This window comes from Opisthocomus hoazin, chromosome 14, assembly GCF_030867145.1.
Source record: "Opisthocomus hoazin isolate bOpiHoa1 chromosome 14, bOpiHoa1.hap1, whole genome shotgun sequence".
In the NCBI taxonomy this organism is placed as follows: domain Eukaryota; kingdom Metazoa; phylum Chordata; class Aves; order Opisthocomiformes; family Opisthocomidae; genus Opisthocomus; species Opisthocomus hoazin.
The window spans coordinates 15501721-15528476 of NC_134427.1; the positions used below are offsets into that span (position 1 = coordinate 15501721).

The 26756-nt window shown below is 52.3% G+C and overlaps 1 protein-coding gene across 3 annotated transcripts; it reads left to right on the forward strand.

Annotated features, from left to right (window-relative positions):
* Positions 1–20165: 20165 nt before the first annotated feature.
* HMGB3 (high mobility group box 3) lies at positions 20166–26180 on the forward strand. 3 transcript variants are annotated; one of them, XM_075435645.1, is made up of 5 exons: positions 20166–20314; positions 23111–23267; positions 23806–23945; positions 24482–24656; positions 25178–26180. In XM_075435645.1, exons 1-5 carry the CDS (start codon positions 20166–20168, stop codon positions 25319–25321), a joined length of 765 nt encoding a protein of 254 aa, XP_075291760.1. In that variant the 3' UTR covers positions 25322–26180. The 3 variants fall into 3 exon arrangements, with proteins under 3 accessions (XP_075291760.1, XP_075291761.1, XP_075291762.1); XM_075435646.1 differs by lacking the exon at positions 20166–20314 and adding an exon at positions 21179–21245; XM_075435647.1 differs by lacking the exon at positions 20166–20314 and adding an exon at positions 21888–21975.
* The last annotated feature ends 576 nt before the right edge of the window (positions 26181–26756 follow it).

A 26756-nucleotide genomic window follows, 5' to 3' on the forward strand; every position in this document is an offset into this window, starting at 1 on the left:
TCCCACTCCTCAGCAGCCAGTGTGGCTGGGACAAGCGCGTGGCAGGAACAGCCCATGAGATGTTGTGTGCTGTGCCATGCAAGGAGCGCGAAAGCAAGAGCTGCTCAGCGGGGCAGTGAAGTTGTGTTGCGACACAGGTGGGTATGTGACAGGGAGCGTGCTCTGTCCTGGCCTGCTCTGATGGAGGATATGCTCTGCAGAGCGGTGGTGGCACCTTCCGCAGGACAGGCATCCTTAATTCCTGCTGAATAGCACGTGGGAAGGAGCCTCCCAGAGCACAGCACGCTGAAACCCCAGGACACGGAGCAGAAGGGGACACAGAGATGGGTCTGCTCAGGAGGAGGGAACGAGCAGTGGCAGGAAAAGCTGCTGCATCTGGTGGTGGAGGTGCTGGACTCTGAGTGTGTCTGGTAAAGCCTGTCAGGCTCCCAGAAGTGCATTGGGCTCTCGGAGTCTTCGCTCGGGGATGCTTTCACACATGGCCACAATCCAGCTCATTGTGCTCGTCTGGTGGTAGTGTCACTTCTCCTCACCTTGCCTCTCTGCTTGCTGTTGTCTAGGCTGTCTCCAAGCAGAGAGCAGCTGGCTTTATCTTCCCAGATGTTTCTCATGATCTCTCCTGTTCTAGCTTTTATCCCTGACCACAAGCAGCACTTGGAACAATTAACACCTTGTGCCCCTAACATCTTAGGGTTTACAAGGCACCTGGTTACTAGGGCAACTACTGCACTTTTTTCTTTCAGGGTATTGACTGAAAATCAACATTTTATATTAAAGGAAAAGAAAAATAATATTCTCTCTAGCCACAGTGAGTTACAACACCATCTCTCCTGTAATCAAGATATTGCTGAATTATGGTGCTATAAACAAACACTTCTGATATAACCACAAACACTGTGGGACGTGTAACACATTGGCAGTATATTTCCAGTGACAAACTCATTTATTGTGGGGAGTGGAGGGAGAAAAACACCTAGCAGAAGCCGCTGCAAGGAATTACAGCAAAGAATGACCGGCGCTTAAGGATACAGAAGCAAGGTAATTCTACCAACCTGACCGGAATAAAGCACTTCCAAGTATGAAGAAGATCAGAGCAGAATCAGTAGCTCAGAAGGTGAGGACACAGGACTTGCTTATTGTCTCCCTCCTACTAGCATAAATCAAGATGAATTCCATAGCACTTAGTAGCATCACCACGCTGTGAGACTGGCATAACGAAGCAGCTCCCAGGAGGTTGGGGAAGCGAGCCCACAGCCATCCCGTAGCCTCAGCAGGCTGGTGTGGAGGCTTCCTTGCTTGCAGGTGGGACTTGAGTAACAATCATGAATCATTAAGGTACATAACTATCTGAGAGATCAAAGTGCTCAGGAGCTCTGGGTGTGAAACCAGCTCGTACCAGATGCCGTGGAGGCAGGGAACAGGCTGGGAGCTGCTTGCCAAAGAGGTTTCATCTCTTGCTGTGTTCCAGGTGGCTGCTGGGTCACTTTGGTCAGTGGGATTGGAAGAGCCATCATCTGCCTCCCCGGTGGTCTGCCAGTCCTTGTGTTTGGTGAGTTTCAGGTCATAAGACTTCTTTGCCCAGACAGGGTGATTTTGTATGCTGGTGTATTGTGCCACGATGTGCTAGTCTGTTTTGGTAGTGATCTGCTGCCCGAGTGAAGTACCTGTGAGCTGTCACTAGTGACTCTTGACTGTAAACAGGACCGCAGATGGAGGGGGGGGAAGCAAGGTGTTCAGTAACTCCCCAGGTTGTGGAGTCTCCCTCTCTGGAGATATTCAAGACGCACCTGGACAAGGTCCTGTGCAGCCTGCTGTAGGTGACCCTGCTTCGGCAGGGGGGTTGGACTAGATGACCCACAGAGGTCCCTTCCAACCCCGACCGTTCTGTGATTCTGTGAAAGGACATCCACGCCATGCAGTGGTAACAAGAGAAGGGACAGAGGGAAATTACCTCCCTCCATCCCCTTAGTAAACCTGCCCCTGGAGAAGACAGTGTATATAGCCATCTCTGTGCATAGATGAATTAGATAATGAGTGGGCACTTGTGATCAGGAGTTACCTGTGCCTAGAGTTCACTGACTGTGTCTTGTAACTGAAGTATTTATACCAACATGTAGAATATAACTAGGTTATCCGGAGCTTGCCTGGAGTTTGCAAGGCTGACTTTGAAGTAAAAAACCCCAAGCGTGTGGCATGTTAAGGTGACATAGTTGACACTGTGGGTGAGGACACTTAGGGTGCCACTGCTTCTGGAAGGCTGGGCTTCCAAACATGCCGTGACAAGGACACTGGGGTTCTCTGCCTTTAGTTTTAAGTGAGTTTGGGGTTGAGTGGAATAAAGCTCCACCACAGGGTTTGCAAATGAGTACAAAAATGCCTTGAATGGGAGCTGTTCAGCGTACAGACTTCTGATAGTTTTGACAGCGGAGCTCAAAAGTTCCTTGAATAATAGGTCTGTGATTTCTGGCAGCCTGTAAGCACTGAACTTCTTTGGATTTCAAAGCAAATAGATACATCTTAACAAAGACCACCTTGTGTCAGCTATCCTTAAAATTATAGCACATAGATTAAAATAAAACTTGTGTACTTGTCCCTCCTGGGACACCGGGGAAGGGAAAAGCATTATCAGAATTCTTTAAACTCGTCTTAACAGTACTGAACCAATTATTTTGTTAAATCTGGGTTTGTTTTCTGCCTCTCAATGAGAACATTTGAAGTCTATCATCTCCACCATTTACGAGTTACCAGTATGCAAGTGTAAAATTTCCAATTGGAACATATGGTATCAGAGGGAGCGAGGGGGAAATATCTGATTGCTCGCGCTCCCCAAACTCCAAATCTACTGCATTTAGTATTTTGCTCACAGTTCCTGCAGGGGGAAATAAAAGAAATCATATCTGAGCTGAGACCAAGCACTGAACATTTCACCCTGAGCAGGAATCTGTTTGAGAAACTTATAAGCAGCTGAAGAGGGAATAGAACAGAAACTACAATTCGGTTTCTTCGCTGGGGTTGCAGCTACGGGCAGAACTTACTACCCATAACAAAAACTCTCTGAACCTTATTCTCTAAGTTCTGACACCTGGTCTGGCGATGTGCCTGAAGCCCACGAAAGACCAATTTTCCCTGTGAAAGGAGGGACTCTTAGTGACCCCACTAACAGAGGAACCGACTGCTTCACCTGTGTTAACTCAAGTGGTTGGTGACCAGCTGCAGCGTTTGTTCAGAGGCTTCCAGAGACATGGAGCAGCCCCGGGCACCGGCGTGTGGCATGCCTGGTGAATGCAAACACGCTGGCAGCCGATACCCAGCCCGGGGGATGGCTGCGCTGAGGTGTCGAAGGAGCCATTGCTGGGGTGATGGTGGCTGTATAGCGTGGGCTTGCAGTCGTCCCTCTGCCCGGAAGCAGAGGATCCTTAGTGCGACCAGAGACCCCTCGGCTCCAGTCACTGTCTCTGCCGAGTGACACCAAATGCTTTGGAGAAAGACGAGAGGACCTGAGGACTGGAATGCCTTTTTCTACCCTGAGGTTTTATGCAGAACTAGATTTCAGTTTTCTGTCTGTGCAAGCACTGAATGGCAGAACTCAGAGGGTTGTCATCAGCGGCGCTGAGTCTCATTGGAGGCTGGTAACTAGTGGTGTCCCCCAGGGGTCAGTACTGGGCCCAGTCTTGTTCAACTTCTTCATCAATGACCTGGATGAAGAGTTAGAATGTACCCTCAGCAAGTTTGCTGATGACACAAAACTGGGAGGAGTGGCTGATACACCAGAAGGCTGTGCTGCCATTCAGCGTGACCTGGACAGGCTGGAGAGCTGGGCGCAGAGGAACCTGATGAGTTTCAACAAGGGCAAGTGCAGGGTCCTGCACCTGGGGAGGAACAACCTCATGCACCAGTACAGGCTTGGGGTGGACCTGCTGGAGAGCAGCTCTGTGGAGAGGGACCTGGGTGTCCTGTGGACGACAGGTTGGCCATGAGCCAGCAGTGTGCCCTGGCTGCCAAGAAGGCCAATGGCATCCTGGGGTGCATTAGGATGAGTGTGGCCAGCAGGTTGAGGGAGGTTCTGCTTCCCCTCTACTCTGCCCTAGTGAGGCCCCATCTGGAGTGTACTGTGTCCAGTTCTGGGCTCCCCAGTTCAAGAAAGATGAGGAGCTACTGGAGAGAGTCTAGTGGAGGACTATGAGGATGATGAGGGGACTGGAGCATCTGTCCTATGAGGAAAGGCTGAGGGAGTTGGGCTTGTTCAGCCTGAAGAAGAGAAGGCTGAGAGGGGACCTTATAAATGCCTATAAATATCTGAAGGGTGGGTGTCAGGAGGATGGGGCCAGACTCTTTTCAGTGGTGCCCAGCGACAGGACAAGGGGCAACGGGCACAAACTGAAGCAGAGGAAGCTCTGTCTGAACATGAGGAAGAACTTCTTCCCTCTGAGGGTGATGGAGCCCTGGAGCAGGCTGCCCAGGGAGGCAGTGGAGTCTCCTTCTCTGGAGATATTCAAGACCCACCTGGACAAGGTCCTCTGCAGCCTGCTGTAGGTGACCCTGCTTGGGCAGGGGGGTTGGACTAGATGACCCACAGATGACCTCCCAACCCCGAACATTCTGTGATTCTGTGAATGTGATGCTGCTGCGGCATGCTGCTCCTGCGCGAGGGCCTTGACCCCAGCCAGTGCGTGGGGACAGAGCAAGGAGGAGGCCGGAGAGCAGTTCTGTCCCCCCGTCCCCACAGCATCGGTGAGGCCGGGCAGTTCCAGGGCTGCCAGCAGAGCTGGGCGTGCGGCTGCAGGGCTGCTGTGCTGTGCCGCAGGGACCTGGAGACACGCTCCGCTGCCAAGCCCTGCGATGCACTCAGGCTGTGCAGGACATCTTGCTGGGCATGCTGTCTGGGTTGACCCCTATGTCTGTGCACAGCACCGGTCCGAGTCCCCCCATCCAACGGTGCAAACCCCTTGAGATCCCTGGGCAACACTGGCTTTTAGGGCTGGGTCGTCCTGTTGCTCCTGTGCATGGTCAGTCCCTTGCTGACACTGGGATGCGTGGCCTCCCTGTACCACTGCCGAGCTGAGCCAGTCTTGCAGGGGCATCTGTTTACTCCCTTACAGAAGATGATCGCGCAGACCTTCCGTGAGGCGTAGTGAATGTCCCGCTCCTTTACTTCCCTGCATAGCAGGAGCTGTTAGCCCTCAGCAACCGGGCTGCAGGGTGCAAGAAATGGGCTTCTCGCTCTTCATCCTGGCAGGACAACGAAGGGCTGAGCCTGTCACCCTGGGAATTGAGGTGACCACATCACAGAAGAGGAGCCTTTCACTGGGTTGTGTAGCACCAGGCGTACAACTAAACCCATCCTCCCCGCCACTCAGACGGAAAGCAGCATGTTTTGGAGTGACTTCCCTGGGAGGGGGAGGAACAGATGTTAGAACCAGAAGCGTATGTGACAGTTGGGAGAGACAGCGTGGAAACGCACAGTTGAAAGGAGAAGTCTGATGGGAGTGTGATGACAGCAGCAGGACTCCAGTGACAAGGAGTGGGAAGGAGAACAAGCAGGGAGGAGTGTTACTTCGAAAGCTGCGCAAAGTGCACAAGGAGACGTGTCGGGAAAGCGTCGGGGAGAGAGGAAATGTGAGAGCAGAGACAGGCTTCGGGATCTGTCTGCAAGCATGTGCGACCTGTTGCCTGACAAACGGAGAAAGGAAAGCCTTTTATTCCGCCGCCTTCTTCCACCGCGTTAACTCTTCTTGCAGCCAAGCTAGCTGGCCAGCTCTGGTGGAGCTCTTCACCCCTCCAGTTAGCACTGGTGAGAGTTAAAGGTGCCTGCGCTGCTCCAGAGCACCAAGTTCCAGGGGTACCACGCGGCAGGGACAGTAGCGGGGATGCCTGGGCCTTCTTTTCTGCCCGGTGCCTTTGCAGGGTAGCACGGTAGCCACACACCTTGGGACTTCTGGGTGCTGCAGGAGGAGGAGGAGCGGTGGCAATCTCCTAACAGGCTTCCCCTCAGCAGACGTGCGGTGACGGCGAGGGCAGGGTGGTGAGGAGGAGAGGAGGAGAAGCGAGTGCGTATTCCTCCCGCAGCAGGGAGGGACCTCTCCAGCAGCGCCTGGCCCTGGCAATATAAATCACAGCTCTGCAGTGTCCGGTTTTACCTTAGTTCAGCAGATGTGCAAGGCACACTGGGAGCGTGCCGCTGGAGTGTAAAGCCCCCGATGCTGGAGCAGGGGGAGGGGGGGCTGTAACTTCTCCCACTGAGGGATTTAAAGGTGTGGTTTTGCGGATCCCCTCCTGCACTTGGATTCACCACTGACCCCCCCAGTATGCCTTGAGTGATGCAAACTGGCCGGTTCTGCTTCGTGTCCTTTTGTAGGGAGGGGAGAATTTCTCTAAGTATGAGTCTTGAAATGCAAGAGTCTCTAAGTACAAGTCTTGAAACGCATTAACGAAGTGATCGTCAGGTAGATGCCAGCCACGGCTGGCTACACCGGGAGCTGGGATCCATCACCGGGTTTCGCATGGCTGGTGATTGCTCCCTCTTGACAGAAACACAGGCATTCATTTCTTGCTATGAAATCCCCACAAATTAGGGGACAGGCATATCCTCTGTGTGAGTGTGCAAGGGGAAAGGCCGCACCAGGGTTAGGGAGGCAGGTCAGAGCGTGCTGCGTCTGACAGCTCTGCGGGAGAGGACCTTGCTGGGGAGCAGCAGGGACCTGTGAGTAGTATGGGCTGTGTAGGGTTGAGGCTCAGCCAGCAATGTGCTTGTTAGCTTATTTATTTTAAGGAGGAAAGGAATAGCAAGGAACATGAGGGGAAAACGGGAGAGACTTTCTCCCTTGTTAGGGTGCATACTCTTGGCTGGAATGATTCATCCCACACCAATGCAATGGTATCCAGTTGTGTGTACTCGTGCCAGCCATCATGGGAGGGCTGCAGCAGAGCCCAGGGGTACTCCAGTAACCCTGCTGTTCTGGAGCGTGGCCCCTGGATGGGTAATGGCTCTTGGTCCTCTTGGTTGCACCATCTCAGAGATGTGGTGAAGGGAGGAAGGAGAGGCCAGCATCAACCCTGACCTGCTAGGGTCACAAGCAGCTTCAGACAAAAACAAGGGGTTTGGGACCTACTGCGGTTGTCATACTAGTGGAAAAACTGAGCTTCCTGGGGTCAGACACTCTGGTTCTCTCTCTGAGCCAGTACTTATGGACTCCTTGACTTACCTCTGGCTCCCTGTCACTAAGCCAGTCCTTGTTGGCCCATGTGCTGCTCTGTGACAGCACGGGAGAGGGAGAGAATTGTTTTCTCTGATGACAACGAGCAAGTTAGAAGAAAGAAATTCTTTACTCTGAGGGTGGTGAGGCACTGGCACAGGTTGCCCAGAGAAGCTGTGGATGCCCCCTCCCTGGGCGTGTTCAAGTCCAGGTTGGACGGGGCTTTGAGCAACCTGGTCTAGTGGAAGGTGTCCCTGCCCATGGCAGGGAGGTTGGAACTAACTGGTCTATAGGGTCCTTTCCAGCCCAAACCGTTCTATGATTCTGTGAAGTTCCGCTTTGCTGATCCCGCGATCTGCTGACCTGCTCCTGAGCTCCCACATGGGCCAGAGCCTCTGCTGAGTGGGTCCTCGTGGCCAGGCTCCATGTAGGGGCAGTTTCCGAGACATCCCATCCAGCAGCTGTGGCCAGTCTGGGTGGTGGAGCCCGCTGCAAAGTGCCCTTGGTCAAGACACTGTGGCAGTGCAAGGGTGTTGAGTGCCGTCAGAGAAAGAGCTGGATGAAAGTGTGAAAAACCCAAGGATCTGCCCTTCCTCCCTCCCCAGGAGCAGAGATGGCAGGCTCATGGTGAGGCAGGAAGGTCTGGGCAGCATGAAGGCAGTGCAGGCAACGTAACGGTGACATAGGGAGTGTAAAGGTGATGCAAACCTCTCTGGTGCCTGTGCTGAAGGGCTGAGCTGCAGGATCCTTCTCGGAGCTGGTCTGGGGGCAGTAGCCATGTGCGGTTCCCACTTCCGAAGCCTTCCGCGTATGCAATGAACTGGGGACAGTGTGGCTTTACTGGCTGTTCTTCCCCCTGAGGCTGTGGTGAGGGACAGAAGGGGGCCTGTGGGCTGCCAGGGTGGCTTCAGCTGGCAGGAGCACGGAGCAGCAGGCAGCTTGGTGTTCTCACCCAGGAGCGATGAACTCACAACAGGAAAGGGCTGAGCATCCCCAGACTGGCTTTGCCTAGCAGAATCACACCTTTCTTCCCATTAACTTGCACGGGATCTTGGCCTTTGGCTGCAGTAAGAATCAGGATCAGCCCCGAGGTGTATTTTCTAAAGTATCTCATGCAGCTACTGAAATTAAAATCTCGTGAGTGAAGACCTGTCTTCCCTGCAGTCTAAATTCAGAACAACAGAGTGGCCTTTAGTCTCTAGAGAGAGTTTAAAAACCTTCAAGGTCTGTGCTCCTTCTGGAAAAAAATAATTCAGATGACACTCGCCACATCTGACAGTTGGCAGCCTTTGTTCGATACGATAAGGACGCTGTGTACCGAATTAATCAGGGATTCAGCTCCACGCTGCCTCGTACCTGGGAAATGGTGCATCGCTGAACCCCGAAAAGATGCTGGAGCGTCGCTGGGAAAGCAGGCTGCCGGAGAGCGTGCGTGATTCCTGCCTCGGCCCTTCCAGCCCGGGCTTGCGGAGAAGGTTTCCTTAGGACCAGCAGCCGGAGTTCCTCTGGCTTTCACTGCAGCTGCGCTCCTTGCGGAGCAGAGCCGTATATCACCCGGCATTTTATGCGTGCCTCGGAAAGGGAGCCTGAATCCCCTTCCTGCACAGAGAGCTGACAGACTGGGGGCCAACACACAACCCTCAGCATTTTTTTATTTACTATAAACCTCTTAAATGAAGGCTGGGGGATTTTTTTCATTTACCATGTTACTGTATGGAACCAATCACTATAAATTTAAATGGAGAGCTGGTAGGAGCACACTTACCTTTTATATAATAATTGTGCGAGTGCTGCTGCTGAACTGCTATTAGGATTATTCAGACCTTCTCAGATTTCGTTGTAAAACATTAGGCTGCGAGAGGTACCATAAGGGTGTGATTATCCAAAGAGAGTAAGTAGTAGTGAGTGTTGTCGGCCAGAATTACTACAACAGGGAAGAAATGCTGAGTAGCTGGGAGTAAAGGAAGCTGAGGAGCATAATCTGCATTCAGAAATACAGCGGTCTGCGTATGAAAAAATCCCTCCTGATTCCTGACTGGATTGGCATGGGCTTGACAAGTTTGTCCTTCAGTTGTCGCCGGGTGCGATCCGCATGCTGGGCTGAGCATGGGGGTTCGCCCCTGTGCTCCCCTGCGCAAAGCGTAACACAGCGTCACGCTGGTGCTGCAGGATCCTGCCAGCGTGGCCATGCTGGCCTGGGGCACCGGGAAGTTGCGCCCTTCCTTTGGTGGGATCAGCTGGGAAGGACCTGTCGTAAGTCCAGCTGGGCTGGCAGAGGAGGTCTGCTGTGAGCTCGGGGCTGGAGGGGCCGGTCGGCCGCTGGCCTGGTGGGATGGGTGACCTCTCCCACTTGCCGCCCCGGCTGCAGATGCAGTCCCCGCTCCCTCCGAGCAGTATGGAAGAGCTGGGAGACGAGCAGTTGGTCAGATGGGCGATAGCTGGTCTAGAGCTGCAGACCACCTGACGGGACCAGGGACCCGGGCTGGTGGGGTACAGGCAGGGCTCGGTGCAGTGACTCTGACCAGCGACTGGGAGTCACAGCTCTGCTGCTCTAAACAGAGCCCGAGGCTACACCGTGCCGAGAAAGGATGCGGTGCTGGGAGGGCGCTTAACTACCCTGCCGTGGGCATTGGCCGTCTTACAGCATCACCTCAGCGGGGACAAGGCATCTGCAACTCCTCCTAGGAGGCAGGGAGAAAAGAGCCGCTGTGTCTACACTCCTCTGCTGCCTTGATTTTCCACCTGCGATTGAGATTTTAATTTCGTATCCCATGTGATTTTCCTGTTGTAACACACGCCTCTCGGCTGTCACGGTAACAATGCCTCTTCTTGGCAGGGAAGGCAGATCTGCGAGGGAGCTCTGGAGCACTCTACTGTGTGAGTTCCTCAAACGAGGGCTGCGTTTCTCCCCCTCATTCCACCCATTTTCAAATAATTTTCATGCTAGGAATAAATCTGAGCGTGTAACAATCATGTTCAGCATATGATAACCGCAGACAATTGTACGTATACGAGCAGCCACATGGAAAACAAATGAGCTGATGGAAAGACAGAAAGAGCACAAGACGACCCAGAGACCACAGTTACTCTGTTCAGAGTAAGACCAAATAACTTTGCCATTTCCATATAATTACACTTTTTCCCCCAGGAAAATGGGATTCTGAAAAACATTTTTAGTTACTAAATTTTGATCTCACCAGTTTATGCAGTGGTGGGAAAAAACCATCTCCCACCGACCAGTGTACCCTAGGCCAATTATACTTAAGCAACACAAAGTTGAATTCTGTCCCGAATTTCATCTATGAAATTCCAGTGAATTCAGTGGGGTTTTGTAACTGGAGGTCAGGATTTGGACACTGGTTTATAAATGTAAAAACAGCAAGGGCTGTGCAGGGTGTAAGCTGTTTGGGTATTTTTAAATGCCAGATACATTGGGCTGCTGCTGATACCTTGAAATTGTGCTGCCTCTGAGCATACAGGGGAGGAAGTTTAGCAGGGTTTTGATTTTTGTTTTCTTTTAATCTTTTCAGTGTGTTTGTCTTTCTTTTGTGATTGAAGCCGATTTTCTTTGAAAGGCATCTGCTTCTAGATGGGGAAAAGCACAAAGCTGAGACATTTCCGGAGAATTTTATCAAACACCTTTGTCTTGATATGAGAAGTTGTAATTAAAAAAAAAAAATGTTAATTGACTTCAGCCAAATCTTTGATGATAGGTATACAATACACACCCCAATCTCAATAGGCAATGTCTTTTAAACCTGAAAGAAGTTAAGAAACCTAAAAGAAAATTGAGATAGTTGCAAATTTTAGGGGGGAAGTTCACCTTCCTTTAACTGTAGAGCAATTCTTAATGTGTGTATATACACATATGTGTGTCTCTATAAAAAATATGTGCACACATTAATTACACAATTTTAAAAACAATTTCACTGTAAATATATTTGCTTTTCATTTGTGGTAATGTTCCTACACTCCTATGCAAAACAGGGATTAAATATGTTAACAAAGTAGATGTTCAACAACTTTAAAGCAAGAAGAACTCAGGAGCACTTGGCAGAAACCTATGCCCTTTATTATTAAATTTCCCTGCAAATGAATTGTCCCTTCCACACCATCGAGGACAGATGTAAGCACCTGGTGCTAGCAACCTGAGCTGGATACCTTGTCACAGTCTACGACTCTCCTATGCTTTTCGGTAATGTAAAGGTATTCATGTAAATCCCAGCTGTGCGTTGCAACACTCCTCTTCCTCTCCCTCATTGCTTCATCATCCTGCTGACTTCTTTATCTCCGTGCCGTCCTGGTGAGTGTAACACCTCCATGGTCTAGCAGCAGGGTTGAGCCTCATCTGCTTCAGTTCATGCCCTGGTGTCTTAGCTCGGATCCATCCTCACGGCTGGGCATTGCTTGGGAGTGACCTGGAATTTTGGCCTTCCGCAGAATCTGCCCACCCCCCCACCCCAGGCTCTGGTAGCTCGGGCACTGCTGGCCGTTTGGCCCGTGCCAGCGCAGAGGTGTATGCGGGGGAACCGCCTGAGATGGACCCAGCTGCCCCGGAGGGGTCTGTGGCCCACGTCCGTCTCCAGGACTCGAGGTAGTTACTTCAAAAGTAGCTTGGTGTGTCTACAGGATCTGCTGTCATACCTCGATTACAGTGCAGCTGCATACAAAGCGCAGTGACTGAAAATATTCCTGCCTTCCTGATAGTTTAATTGGTGGCATTTAGTTAATTGTGTGTATTCTCTTTTAGCGGAATTAAATCCAGAATTATGCAATGGATCATTTTTCCAAAAGCAGAGAGTCACTCCAGCCTGCTGCCGCAGGAGAGCCTACCTGAGTCAGCCAACACCTTCCAGTTGTTCGAGCTGCTGTTTGCTGTCTGTTGCTATGGTGAAGTGACAGCACCAAACCGATACCAAAAAGGAAACGATATTTTCTGAACAGATTTATGAGAAGAAAAAACGTACCAGGGACAGAGGGGTCATGGGGAAGAGTGGGGGAAGCTTAAGGGACTTTGAGAGCTTGCCTGAGCCGGTGTTTCTCATTCCCTTTTTAACTGAAGGTCCACCTAACCCTTTGAAGACAATCTGGTCTTGTGCAGTGTCACAATGGTGGGGTATTTATTGCAACCTATTAAATGTTCTTCACTGTAAATAATTAGAACTTGAATTTGTGGGGTTTTTTCCCTTGCTTTTTGTGAGCCTACGTGTGTACGGGCAGCGTATTCATTTCCTAGCTTTACAGTCAGTTTTGGAGAACTTCTGTCCCAGCAGCGTAGTGCAGGTCACAGATCAAGAAAACCTACCTGAGTCTCCGCCTTTACGGGACCAAGATTATTTATGTTTTCTCTGACAACTGGCTTTTTAACTCCTCTGAAAGCCCTGTTGTGCTAGCAGTGTGTTTCCCCACCAGGCTGGACTCAGCCAACACTCTTCTTGTCTTCTTACACCCAGACCTTCCACCTCCTCAAGGTGCCAGCCAGAACTGCCGGTCTGCGCAGTGCCCTCCCACAGCCGATCCTTCCAGCAGCCCGGCCAGGCGGCGGAGAGACAGAGCACTCGGTTCACAGTTCCTGCGGAGAAAACTTGTTCCTGCTTCTCTCTAGCCAAGGACTTTGCACGTCACTCCCCGTCGCGGCGGCGACACGGGCATTTGGAGACAGGCAGCCTGGCTTCAGAAGTTACAAACCTTGGCCAGACCCAAAGCTTCGTTCAGAAACGTGTTGTGAGGCAGTGCAGCACCAAGGTTATGCTTCTCGCAGAGCATTCTCCTCTGTCATTCATTTGAAGCTGAGGGTTTTAACGTACCATCTTGCCTGTGTGCCGCGTGCTGCCCTAGTCCCGTGACGTGTGGACGGTGGCAGGAGGGCTGAAGAGAAAAGGATACACACTGGTGTTTTGGGCATTGCTGAGTGCAGGGGGGTACTCGTGGTTCTGAAAACAGCTATCTGATGGTCTGAAAGCAGCTCTGACGATAGCAACGTTTCAAGACTGTGAAATAAGCACCCAGTGGCAGCTTTCTTGTCCCAGCACCAGCCCTTCTGATTGCTTCTGTTAGTGTCACTTCAGTGGTGTCTGAACTGCACCTCAGCTGTATCACCACCGGCTTCTTTCTAATGTGGGGTCATGCCTCCCTTTATATCCAGTCCTTTGCCGGACTGCTGTTGGGCTGTAATTGCATTGGATTCCTAATAGAGTTTCTTGGTCTGCTGTCACAGCGTGATTGCAAGAACTTGTGTTGCATTGAATGTGGTCTTGATTACTTGCCAATTAGAGTACAAGGAAAACACAATCTTCTCCTTTAAAACTACATCTAGATTCCATCTCCTCTGAAGGCTATGGGAAACCTGCAGAGATTGTTTCCAGTTGTCCTGTCTTCCTACTTTTAGTATTTGGCTTGGTGGGGTTGGTAAATAAATGCTTTTTCTCTTTTTTCCCCCAGTGCCTGTAATTTTTTTGAGTATGGTTCTTTGCTTGCAAAACAGAAGCAGAAATGCCCTTCTGAAGTTGAATTTTGCTCATTGCTCATATGCCAGGTCGCTTGGGGTCGACAAGGGTTGGGATAGTGCCTCTTTACAAAGAAGATACGTGGAAGCAGACGGTCCTGTGGTAGCTGAGCTTGGAAGGAGACCCCTGAAGAAAGTGTGTTGTGGCAGCAAGGATGTGCTAGATGAGGGACCAATGCCGCGCTGGGAATGTAAGGAGGCAGCAGGCAGGGAACACACAATTCCCAGGCGTCTGCTGGCGCAGGAGGTGCTGCGCTGCGGTGGCAAATCCCTGGGAGCAGGTGTGCGGGGCAAACCGCCTGCCTGCCACCCCCGGGCAGCTCGGCTGTGTGTGCTGGGCAAGAGCCGGGGCTGAGGTGGGGAGGAAGGCGAGAAGGGAGAGAAAGGAAGAAAAAAGCCAGGAGGAGTGGGGACAACGTGACAAGAAGCGGTGGGAACCCACCTGTGAAGGTAACCATGAGTTTCTGTTGATCTTGCCTGTGGTTACGCTGCTAGGAGGTTTTGAACTGCTGCCTAATATGACTGTCAATTATTTTAACTTGTATTTCTCACCTCAGCCCCCATGAAGTGCATTTGACAATAATTAATTTTGTGTATGCAACTGGGAGTGTATGCTCCTCCTGCAGAGGTGTCAGCTTAATGGGATATGGCTACAGGGGATAACAGGCTGTGCCACCCCATTAGGGGATTTGGGGGGCTCACCTGTTCGTCTGGACTAATATTTTAATTGTTGGAACATGAGGTTTCCCACAGTTGGTTTGGGATCAGATTAACCTCTGTCTCTCTGAGCTTACATGCTGGCAAGCTCCTGAAACACCATTGCTAATTTTATTTTCTACTTTCAGCACATATTTAAGATAACTCTTTTTGTTTCATAGGTTAAAGAGGAAATATTCTCACTGGCTGAGATCCCAGTGAGCAATTACAAATATTCTACTATAGTTACAGGACTTGGAATTCAGCCTTGAGCCGCGGGCATCAGAAAATCCATGCATGGAAACCCCACGTGTTGTAAGACTGGGAGGGTTTCGCATGGAGGGATTCCTCCTCATCTTTACTGAAGTCAAACTCTTGATTTAGGGAAAAAAAAACAAAATAGCACTGGTACTTGTAAATCCAACCTCTGCAAACAGCTTTTGACTGTACCAGTTAGAGAAGGGTTAATGGAGCCTCTTCGTCTCCATTGCATGTTAACAGGGAAGGGCAGCGGTGGGAGAAGATAGGACCTAACTGCAGGCTTTTGAGACGGCCCCCTAACCAGCCCAATGAATGTGCCGTGGAGATGAACAGGTCGTTTAACACTTCTCCTGTCGCTATTGTCCACCCAACCTTAAATGTCAGCTCTGTCACCGTGATAGGCTGGTTCTGCTTAAAAAGGTTTCCTGGCTTTGTTAGGATCCTAGGAGGGATTTCCCCCCGCCCTCGTTCCTAATTGCTGGAAGAACCCTACGGATGTATTTGTATCAGCCCTTTCACTCGGGTCAAGCCTTGGCTGGAGAATTTTGCCAGTGTGTAGGGGCTGTGACGAGACGCGATCCGGACAGAAGTGGAAGCGCCAAATGCAGTTGTAATCACACTGCTGAAACTGCCGCTTGCCCTCCCCAGTGGAGCAACCGGCTTCGCTAAGGGTGGGATGGTTGGATACGCCGCTGTGAGGAACACGCGGCGATGCGCCAGGAGTGCGGTGTCTGTGCTAGGACCGTTCCACAGAGCTGGTGAGCTGGAGTTTGGCTGCCTGCGAACCGTCCAAGCCTCGGCGAAGGGCTGTGAACGGGGCTGGTGGGAAGGACCCTGCGCTAATACCTGCCTTGCAGCCAACCTCTCGTGAAGGAGGTGGGTAGCCCCCTTGCTGCTGTTTCCACCAAGGCCTTGAGCACATCTTTGGCATGCTGATGTTGGCTGTCCAGGTTGCTTGAAAAAACATTTCATGGGAACAGAGTGGCATACCTGATAGAACTGAGTATTCATCAGAAACATTTTCTTGGACTTCCTCACCCTGTGAACAGCAAGCATGTTTCTTCTTGGGGGACTTCTATTTTTCCTGTGACCCACAGCGTTCCATGGCCTAGAAGGCATTGGAAAATTACTTCTTAGCTCAGAAGGACAGCAGGCAGATGGTCCCAGGCTTTCCAGTGAGATCTCTTGTTGCCTCCTGTACTCCTTGCCTTGACTAAACTCCTCAGTGCAGTGGTCAGGAGCACAACACCACACGTGCGCCAACTTTAACCACACAGTCCTGGGCTCAACATATTCCAAGGCTGGGTAAGAGGCAAAAGGGCTGATGCTGTACTGGTATGCAATACCCCACTGCAGCTTTTTGCCCCCACAGACTTTCCTGGCTTTCTGATACCTGCACGAGCTGGCAGATAGAAAGGTGGAAACTCAGGTAGCAGCACTGAAAAATAAAGGTTGATGGGGTGAAATAGCACATCTCCAAATGTGTATGCTGCAGACCAGAGAGCTTTTGTAGCTGTTCCCAGTGATGCTGCTGAATCTGAGCCCAAGGAGCTTCTCAGGCAGGAAACTGCTTTGGCAATGCACTGTGTATTTGAGCTGCCCCTCCAAACTAGGAACGAGGTAACTGTCTTGTTCCTCCTGGAAATGATCATGTATGTTTGGGAAGCTTTTCAGATACAGTTGTTCATTTTGAGGATAAAATTTCATCGCGAACCCTAGTCATTTTTCTGTGGCTGGTGTGTTTCTAATTCACTGAGATGCTTTGAAATTTTGATGTGCGAATTCATACCAGGCTCTTCCTAGCTAATAGCGAGGTGATGCGATGTCCGTGATACCACCCATGATCAAGACAGTCAACACAACAAGCACAATGAGCTCTGACCAATATTGGACAAACCCAGTAAGGACACAACATCAATTCAAATCAACTGCTTGACTGAAATCATCCCAAGTGCTGAGCGAATGCAACTTGAAACTTTAACAGAAACTAGCAAGAGGTCGAGTACACGTTAATGTCAGGCTAACTTTCTACACCAAGACAATCTGGATTCAGACTGGAAAGCTTGGTAAAGGTCTTGAGGACTAATCTTTCACACATGATTGTTGTCCTCTGGGATCCTTCTGAGGCATTCATTGTCTCTCCGATGGGAAGGAGATGGTTGAGGTGCATTGTGAGAATGGCTGGATGAGCTATGGAGCTCATCAATGGTGGTGAGGATGCAATTTCCTTACTACACCTGTCGTATGGTGTTCCACAAAGATCAGTGATCGCTCTGGTCCTTTTCAGCACTTCTGATTTCTGAACAGCTTAAATACATGGTGGGCCTTATTTTGCTAGCCATCTGACACAACTCAGCAGGATAGAGCAGTGAGAAGGCCAACCCCACCAAGCTGTTGCTAGTGTTCAGATGAGATCTGGCTGTTGGCTGAAGAGTAGGTGAGCTTACTCCAGACTTCAGGCAATTCTGGTGAGCGGAAGAAGGCATTTAATTTGTAACCATGCATGGCTTTCCTGAACTTAAAGTGTATTTATGTAATCCACTGATTTGTTGGAGGGCTCCTTGGTGACTCCGGATTTTTTCACAGCAGCTTCTCTGTTCTACCATCTCTAGCTAAAGAGGAGATGACATTCCATCTTGGCAGGTAATAACATGGCCTCAGCTGTTTGCATCTCCGCCGTTTGCTGGACAGCACCAACACGATGTACGAGCAACACAATGTACGTGGGCCAGAAGTCTTCAGTGTGTGGTGACTCCAGCTGGGACAGGACTTTGCGGTCTATCTCCCCGGCACCAACCTGGTGCAAGTATTGGAAGCTGTCTGCTTGCTGTGGGACCTTGAACCGAGTTTTGCGCCTTGGTCCTGATATTCAAGATATTGCCTGGCCTGGGTCCCTGCTGTGGGATGCAAGGTATGGCTGATGGTTGCTTAAAAACATAGCACGTGTTTGCAAAATAAATCCCGCCTGTAGCAGCCATGGTGGGGATCAGGGCAGAACTTTCTGAAGGGAAGGTAAAGGACTATGCACTGAGCTCTCCTAGCATCGCTGCACATCTCGCTGCCTTCTGTGCCAAGAGCCAGGCATCCTGAAATTTCTTTTAGTTTTGGTTTTCTTCTCATGCTTCCTATAGCAGAAATACATGGTTATCTGTAGTATTAAAACAAACAAACAAAAATCCTAAAATTTGCCAAACTCATGCTTCTTAGGAGCATATCCCTGCTCCTGCTGTACCCTTCTGCACCCTCCTTTGCCTCGGCTCTGGTACTCGCCTGACTCGCAGGTTCGGTCCGCTGATCCAGCAGAAAACGAACCCAGTGAAAAAGGAGGTTGAATCTGGGGCTTTGTGTGTTTCTTCTTTGCCAGGTTAGTGAGCTGCCTTGGTTCCCAGAGGGGTCAGGTGAAGGCCAGAGCTGGGCTGTGGGAGGAAGAGGGGTTGCGTGGCCTGGAGGAGGTTGCAGCAAAAGGTTAGATTTGCTCAGTCGGCTTCCCAGGCCATTTTCTCGGTGCACCGCAGGAAAGCACTCGGCCGCAGGGGCCAGGTGCAATGCGCAGGGCAGAGGGCACTGCAGGAGAATTAATTTCGGCAGTGGCTGTTCTGGGGGTGAGCAGAGGCTTTCCCTGTGGGGGTGATGTTCACCCATTTGCTACTCAGCCCTCCCCTGCTTTCAAAACCATGCTGCGAGTGCTAGGACAAAACCTTCACCCCAGCTGCCTCTCAGCTACCAAAATATCTCCTTTGCCCCTTGACCAGCTGTCAAAACTTCCCTGTCCCGCCTAAAGCAAGCGTCTCAGGGAACGCTTCCCTTGGCCTGCGAGAAGTGGGAGGGATGCTCTGGAGAGGACTAGCAGGACGGCGCACTCGATGCCAGGTGCCTGTCCTGAGCAAGCTCCTCAGCCAGCCTGCCCGTCGGGGCTGCCGCCCCTCGCCTTTGTAATGCTCCCGGCTTGGCGTGCTCTGGAGGATGAGATGGTGGTTCGGGGAAGAAAGTGTTTCAGAGCAAAAAAACTGTGCAACTCCAGAGCCAAGAAAAAAAGCCTTAATTATTCAAGGAGTTTGAAACACTTTAAAGTATCCCTAAAAATAGGTGAGAGGGATGTTTGTCAGCTACAAAGAGATTATTCTGCAGTAGTATTGCTTGTCTTATTTTATGATGATGCTACAGAATACAGTCCCTCGGGTAGCCTCATTAATGTTTATGAATGAACCCCTTGTTTTATGCTTTTGGTTTTAGAAGGTAGAAATAGGGCGAGAGGCTACTAAGACTGGTTTTACCATATATGCCTTGGAAAGCCCAAGGACATGAGTACAGGGTCTCCAGAAGCCTTGGCCATTCTGCGTATGGATGACGATTGGATCTGAGTGCTCGCTAGACCAGCTGAGGTGTACCCCAAGGGAGAAACCCAGGCAGGACTTTGGCTAAAATCTTGGGTGAAATTCTGCTCATTTCCCAGATCTCTCCGTAGGAGGTTGGCACTGCTCTGTGTCTCCTCAGTCGTTTTGTTTTGATCTCTTCCAGCGAAGGCAACCTGTGACCATATGTTGTTATAGCCATAAGGGCTTCCACAGGGCCATATCTGGTAAACCTCGCTGCCTGTCGGCCTCTCGGCCCAGGGCGGAGGCTTCTTCTCACTATCTGTTCCTTAAAGAGGGCAACTGTTCCTTCTGGCTATCGTAAAAGAAGGGTGGCAGTTATGCCCAGCCCGTAACAGTATGTGGTGGTTTCTGAGCCCTACCGCTCCAGCCTTAAAATAACAGCTCTTTTTTCCGAGCCAGCCAACAATTGTGGTGAGCCACTAATACCAGTTTAACCATTTGGCAGCTGCCGTATAGGAAACAGCTCTTCTAAGCGAGCCGAAGGAGCCCCTGGCCCCGGAGCCAGCCTGGTTTCGGTTGGAGGGGCATGTTTGCAGGTTTCTGTGTATGTGGCCGGCCCAGTAACGACAGCCAAACCCCAGAAAGCGAATACCGAACAAACCGGGGAAGGAGGTGCGGAACAGTAATTCCAGCTAATTGTGTTGGTGTTTTATTTGGTGAATGGGAGGGCGAAACTCTGCCCCAGCGAGCGCGTGTTTCCTTGCTCCGTGGCTCCTCTTCCTTCGCGCCTCGGGACTGCCAGCGGGGTTTATTTCGGGCCCGGTACCGGCGGTACCCCGCGGTAACCGGCCATGCCGCCGGGATCGGGCCCTCGCGGTGGAAGCGGGCGGTAAGGGGCCACGGCAGGCCAGGAGTCGCGGCCCCGTCCCCCCGCTCTCGCAGCCTCCCCGGTGACGGGGGAGGGTGGGGGTAACCGGGACCACGTGGCGAGGGCCGCGAGCCGGCCACCGGCCGCCGCGTGGCGGGGGCTCCGCGGGGCGCGCGCCCCTCTCCCGCCAACTTTCCCCCCCCTCCTCCCGACGCGCGCCACCGAGCTCCCCTTTCCCCGGCGGGCGCTCGTTTTGAATGAATGACCTCACCGCCGCCGGCCAACCGCCGCGCGGCCGCGCTTAATATTCATGAGGCGGCGCGCCAATGAGCGGGCGAGGAGGTTGTTTTAAACGGCGGAGCCCCGCAGCCAATCAGGCCGCTCTCGTAGGCAGCCAACGCGAGGCTGAGCCGCGCCGAGCCCCGCGTCGTGCCCTGCGCTCCAGCTCCTGTCCACACTCCCGCGAACAATACAGGTACGTGCAGCCCCGCCGCAACTTTCGGGGGGCGGCTGCCCCCTGCCCGCCCCGCCGCGCCCCGCCCTGCCCCCGCGCCTCGGCCCTCTGCTCCGCCTGACCCGGCAGGGCTTTTTCTTTTAATCCTTATTATTATCAATTATTTTTTTCTTTTTTTGTTTTCCCTTCCTCCGAGTTTTTTTTTTTTTATTTAATAATAATAAAAAAAAATCGGAAAATTCACCCAAAACTTTCTTCCCCTCCCTCGCGAGGGAGGATTCTCCCTCCCCGGGGCAGATGCTGCGCGCAGCTGGCGGGGCGGCGGGCGAGGCGCAGCGTTTGCCCCCCCGTTCGCTTCCCCGGGACCCCCCCCCCCCCAACCCCCCGGGGGGCGCGGAGGGGCTGCCCGTCCCCGGGGCAGCCCGGTTTCTCCGCGCCGGGTTCCCGTACCACCGAGAGTAATATGGCTGGTGCAGCAACTACACCGGGACTAACTCCTCTTCTCCCCCGCATGGGCAGGGATTTTTCTCTGCCGCCTCCTAATGTCGCACGGAAAAACGCGCGGCGCCCGCGGCTTTTTATTTGCCCCTTCCCCCGGGTGGGCTCGGTGGGGCTGGCGGCGGTGGGAAAGTTGTTGGCCGTGCGCAGTGCCGTGCCCGCTGTTTATTCTGCATTAATATGGCTGTCGCTTTAGCGTCTGACAGGGATAAACCCTGCGCGCTGCGCCCGGCTGTCCCGGCGAAGCAGTTTTTTTCTCGCCGCCGCCGCCTTCAAACTCCCCCGATCCCTTCGCCTCTGCCTCCGCCGCTCTTCCCCTGCTTGGGAAGGTGTCTCCGGCGGGGCTGCGCCCGCGGCGGGGCCCCGCATCGCCTCTTCCCCGCGCCGCGCTGCCCGTGCTGTGGGCATTAACATGGCTGGCGCTGGAGAGCCCCGGCGAAGGGAAGAAAGACGTGTAAGCGGCAGAGGGATGGGGAGGGGGTTCGCGGCGGGGAAAATCTCTTTCCCGGCGCCCCGCGGGGGGCTCAAACCTTTCGCTTTCGCCCCGGCTCCTCTCTCCCCACCGCCCCGAGCCCTCGGCCGGGCTGCGGGGGGCCGCCCCGGGTCTCTCCGCACTCTTTTTTCTGGCGGCGCGGAGGAGCGTAGCGGCGGCGATAATGGCTGCACGGGAGCCTTTGTTAGAGAGCGCTGCGCTAAGCAGGGGCCGGGGGGGGGGGGGGGGGGGGGGAAGAGGCCGCCTCCCGCCCGCGCCCCGGCCCCGCCGCCCCCGCCGCCCGCCGGGGGGCCGCGCGGGGAGCCCCTTCTCGGCGGGGGCGGCGTTTTGGCGGGGCCGGGGGCGGCGGGCGCGGGGGGCCGAGCGCGGCGGGGGGGGGGGGCGGGGGGGAAGCGCGGCTTTGTTCGGCGGCGCGGCGGCGGCGCCGGGAGAAGCCATCTTAGCGAGCGGGGCCGGGCCTGGGCGCGGAGCGCGGCCGCCGCTCCCGCTGCCGCTCGCCCCGGCCGCCCGGGGCCGGGCCGGCTCCCCGCGCCCCCCGCCAACGCCCGGCCCCCCGCCGCCCCCCGCCCTCCGCCCCGCCGCATTTCAGGGGCAGTTTCTTTCATCGGGAGGCGTTTCACAAAATGGAAGATGAATTATTGGCGTCTGGCGGAGCCGCCGCTGCCCCCTCCGCCCGCCGGCCCCGCCGCAGGTGCCCGCGCCCCGCAGCCCGGCCGCCGCCGTGACCTTGGGCCGGGGGAGGGGGGGGAAGATGGCGGGAGGGGAGCGGAGCGGGGGCCGGGCCGGGCCGCTCGCCCCCAGCATGGGGAGCAGCAGGCGGCCCCGGCCCCGCTCCGCGCTCCCGCCGCGCCGGCCCCGCTCCGCGCGGGTTCTGCGCTGCCCGCGGAGTCTGGCGGGTGCGGGAGTGGGAACCGCCGAGCGGCGGAGGGAGAGGACGGCTCCCACCCGCCGCTGCTGCGCTTGGAGGGGGCAATTAAATAAATTATTAATTGAATATTAACGCCGTGCTAATAAAAATTAAATTTTCAAACGCTTGAGGAGCTGCACATAGGAAATATTGCTGCGGGATTTTTTTTTTTTTTGAGGGGGGAACAGTGCAGAAGAGGGGGAAGGACCCGCAGCCCAAAAGTTAGCATCGCCCTGCGGGTGCCTCGCCGGTCGCGTCTCTGCGCTGGCCACGCCGCTGCGAGCGTGTGGCACTTGGCGGAGCGGGAGCCAGCGCTGCCGGCCTCGCAGGGCTCCGCCGGTCCCGCCGGGCGTGAAACCAGCCCGTCATCGTTTGCACGCCTGCTTGTGCATCGGAGGTTATCGCACTTTTACGCGGGGAGGGGAGGGGGGGAATCGTCTTCCCTGCTGTTCTACCTGGCTGGCAGCTGGGAGATGGCAGCTCCAGCTGTTCAAGGGAGAAGTCATAGCCTGGCACCGCGTGTGCCATTCCAGGCCTGGCAGCCAGCTGAAACAAGTGTTGTATATCACTTCATGTATAACTCTTAATGGGCAGAAGTATGTGTACTTAATAGCCTGTCTCCAGCCTTTGGACATGATGTAAATATAGATGACTGTAAAACTTAATTCCGGTGACCGGTTTCGCTTGGCTCAAGTCTGCAACACGAGTGTCAAGGAGGAATAATTTAGGTGTCCGTGTTGGGGGTGGTAAGAGGTGTTGGGAGGGAAGAAAGGGTTGTGGTGTTGATCGGACGTCGCTTCAGGGGATGGTGGTGTGTGTGCCTGTGTAAATATATACATACCGTATATGTGTGCACACATATGCACACACACTGATCCATACATGCCTTCACTTGTTATTTTTTGTCTCTTCCCTACAGAGTCAAGATGGCTAAAGGTGATCCGAAGAAGCCCAAGGGCAAGATGTCTGCCTATGCCTTCTTTGTGCAGACATGCCGTGAGGAACATAAGAAAAAGAACCCAGAGGTTCCAGTCAACTTTGCAGAGTTTTCCAAGAAGTGCTCAGAGAGGTGGAAGGTACCTTAGTTTGTGACTCTCTGAAGGGATAACTGCTTGCGGTATCTGCTAGGATGACGTGCGTGTGTCCGAACATGGAGGGAGCTGGTGCTGTTTTGGTCTGCCTGCCGTTCTTGGCAAGGCGTCCCAGCCATCGATCGGGTGCTGCTGACTTCTGTAATGATCGTGAAGGCTTCAGCCCAGTGTATCTGCCCGTTTAGGTGCTTCCACTACAGCCTGGACTGCGCCCCCCCCCTCCCCCCCTTCCCAAGCAGTGCCCTTCAGCAGCCACCTTCCCACCTCCCTCCAGAGCTCTGTCCTCGAGGAGGACTCTGGCTCTGCTTGTCGTGTTCCCGTTGCTCCCCTCTCACTGAGGACGCCGGCCGTGGCCACGGTCCCCGGTACAGGACCTTCGTCCCCAAGGTGGTCCAGTTAGAAAACAAACAAATTCTGAAACTCCCCTATCGAGTCGGTGTGTGTTGGCTTGTTTACTTAAAGTTTACCAGCTATTGAACAGTTGGGTAACCGCAGGTTCGGTGTCTTGTTTTTTGGTTTTTAGACCATGTCAAGCAAGGAGAAGGCTAAATTTGATGAAATGGCAAAGGCTGATAAGGTACGATATGATAGAGAAATGAAGGACTATGGGCCGGCGAAGGGTGGCAAGAAGAAGAAGGACCCCAATGCCCCGAAACGACCACCGTAAGTAACTTTGAGGCCTTAAATGCGCCGGTATCTTGGTTTGTTTTCACGCCCGGTAACAGAGCTGATAGGTTTCCATAAAGGAAGTAGATGGGGTGTACTGGTGGTGTAGCAGTACTGGCAATTTTCATAGTTTACTGATGCTGTCTTGTACACCTTTTAGGCGGCGTGCGATCTTGAGCATGTAGGGTGCTGACAGGAATTGTCAGTGCTTGGTACCCTTAAACTCATAGTGATGGAAGACATGGAAATGACCGGGTCAGAGAGACCTGTGTACCTAAATTGAAATTAGGGGGTGGGGGGATAGACAAGAATTGATTACAACTAGCATTGGGTGAAGGCTGCAGGTCTGGGCCTCAGTAAAATCAAAACACATTTGCGTTTTGTTGAGTTTTTTTAAAGTTCTAAAAATAAAAAAAGTGTTTCTACTCAGTAGGTGAGCGCATGTGTGAACATTGTGGGGGAGGGATGGAGGAAGGGGGTCTCCCTGGCCTTGCTGCCGCGGTGCTGACTGTCCTCTGGTCCTTCTCCCCAAGGTCTGGCTTCTTCCTCTTCTGTTCAGAGTTCCGCCCCAAGATCAAGTCCACAAACCCTGGCATATCCATTGGGGACGTAGCAAAGAAGCTGGGCGAAATGTGGAACAACCTCAGTGATGGCGAAAAGCAGCCTTACAATAATAAGGCAGCTAAACTGAAGGAGAAGTACGAGAAGGTAAGGGTAGTTTTCACTTCTCTTCCGTGCCGGCTCTTGCGTTGGTGTGTTTCCGTAGCTTAGGCCCAGCGCAGTGAGCATCTCCAGCTTGCAGACCTGTTCTCGCTGCGCTGCGTGCTCCGTAGCCGACCGTCGCGTCTGTTGGGACGGAGCAGGGTAGAGAGCCACGGGCAGGCTCCAGCAAGGAGGCAGAGCTTCCCCCGGCGATGCGCGGCAGCGGCTGCGCGCGTTGCTCCGGCGAAGGCTTTGCTGTGCCGCTCAGGGAGCTTTGGCCCGTTAGCAGGAGACTTTTAGGAGAGGCTGGGTTCTCTTCTCCTCCTCAAAGAAATAACCGCAAATGCAGGGCTCGAGGCCTCCGGCAGCGGTCTGTCTGCGTACCAGGGTGCTGGCACGCTGGCTGTCCCCCCTCCTGGGGGTGCAGCCGGGGGAGGCCAGTCCCTTGACGTGAACGCCCGCTGCCGTACAAATGCTGTCTGTGTTCGCTGCGTAGAGCAAATTAAGACATCCCCTTGACTTTGCAGGATGTGGCAGACTACAAGTCTAAAGGAAAGTTTGATGGCGCAAAGGGAGCAGCAACCAAAGCTGCTCGGAAAAAGGTAGAGGAAGAAGACGAAGAGGAGGAGGAGGATGAAGAAGAGGAGGATGAAGATGATGATGATGAATAAAACTGTACAATACTTGTCTCCATGTGAATACCATAGAGTAGGGGAAACACCATAAATGAAGCACCTCTTATTTGAGATGGTGTGTCTTGCCCTTATTAGGCTTAATTAAAAAAAAAATTTGGATTCCGATCGCGTTGTAGTTTCTAAAAGTGCTCTAGAAATTGTAACTGGTTTACATGAAGTGGCCATGGGTGTAGTGAGCACCCTGAAACTGTATCAAAGTTGTACATATTTCCAAACATTTTTAAAATGAAAAGGCGCTCTAGTGTTCTCCTAACTCTGTGCACTTTGCTGTTGGTGTAACAAAGCATTTAAAAATGTTTCAAGCATTTTTTTAATTTGTAAGGTGGTGTTACTATATGGTTATTGGCTAGAAAATCCTGGGTTATAAACTGTACATATCTATAGTTTGTAAAAACTAGACAGATTCTTGTGGTACATGCTTAGAGTTATGATGCCTTAGAGGAGCAGTGATTACTTGGCAAGGCTGTACGTTCCCCGGGGTGCCATGGCCCGAAGCATGCACTGTGAGGGTAGATCTATTTACACTACAGTGGGCGTCCATTTAGCTTAAAGTTGTCTTTCTGTATATAGTGAAATAGCATTCTGCTGCCATTCTTAGTTGTGGAAGGGGGTTCAGCTGGCATGAGAAGTGTATGGATTTTTTTAGTTAAGTGCGGTAGTTTTTAAACTGAAACTGTAGACATCTCTTCATTGTCAACGAAGTGAAGAGCCAGTGCAGCAACTGAAGTTCAAAAACACTCTGTACTTAAACAAATTTGCAACGTTCTGTTTTTTTTGTATGTTTAGAATGCTGAAATGTTTTTGAAGCAAAATAAACAGTATTACATTTTTAAAACTGTTCTTGACAACACTCTAAATTTCTGGTTTAAAAGGATCGTAACAACAGCAAGAGGTTCATTTTGAAGTCTGTGGCATCCCTCAGGGCTGGTGACTTAAGAAACATTCTGACTCAAGGATTTAAAAAAAAAAAAATATATATAAAAAAAAATAAATGGTGGCCAGCCAAAACTGGCTGAATTGAAAGAGATGGCTGCTCCAGCTAATATGCAATCGTAACTCTTTATGGCTGAGTGGCATAAGATGCTATGCAAGTTTGAACTTTATTACTTGAACTTGGGAGCCTAAATGAACATTCATGACGTAATTGTTTGTTTGTGTGTGTATATAGCAGCATTCAGAGATGCAGAGAAAGGTAGGTGGCTAGGAATGAGGCTGACACCATGGAATAAGTATAAAAGCATAGTTTGGATTTTTTTTTTCAGTTGTGTTGGGTAAATTTATAGCCCAAATGCATTGCTGTACATATTAAAATGTGCCTTTTTTGTCCTGTGTTAAACTGTTTCAGACTTGTGGTTTTTTCTAGCATCTTAATTCATGGCAGGAGCCAGGCGCCTGGTCCGAAGTAGGAGCG

What these genes read in the sequence shown, in the direction of transcription:
- HMGB3 (XM_075435645.1), top strand. Translation starts at nt 20,166, where the DNA reads ATGAGCGGGCGAGGAGGTTGTTTTAAACGGCGGAGCCCCGCAGCCAAT. An exon ending in AATGCCCCGAAACGACCACC is followed by an intron (nt 23,946 to 24,481) that starts GTAAGTAACTTT and finishes CTTCTCCCCAAG; the next exon opens with GTCTGGCTTCTTCCTCTTCT. An exon ending in TGAAGGAGAAGTACGAGAAG is followed by an intron (nt 24,657 to 25,177) that starts GTAAGGGTAGTT and finishes TTGACTTTGCAG; the next exon opens with GATGTGGCAGACTACAAGTC.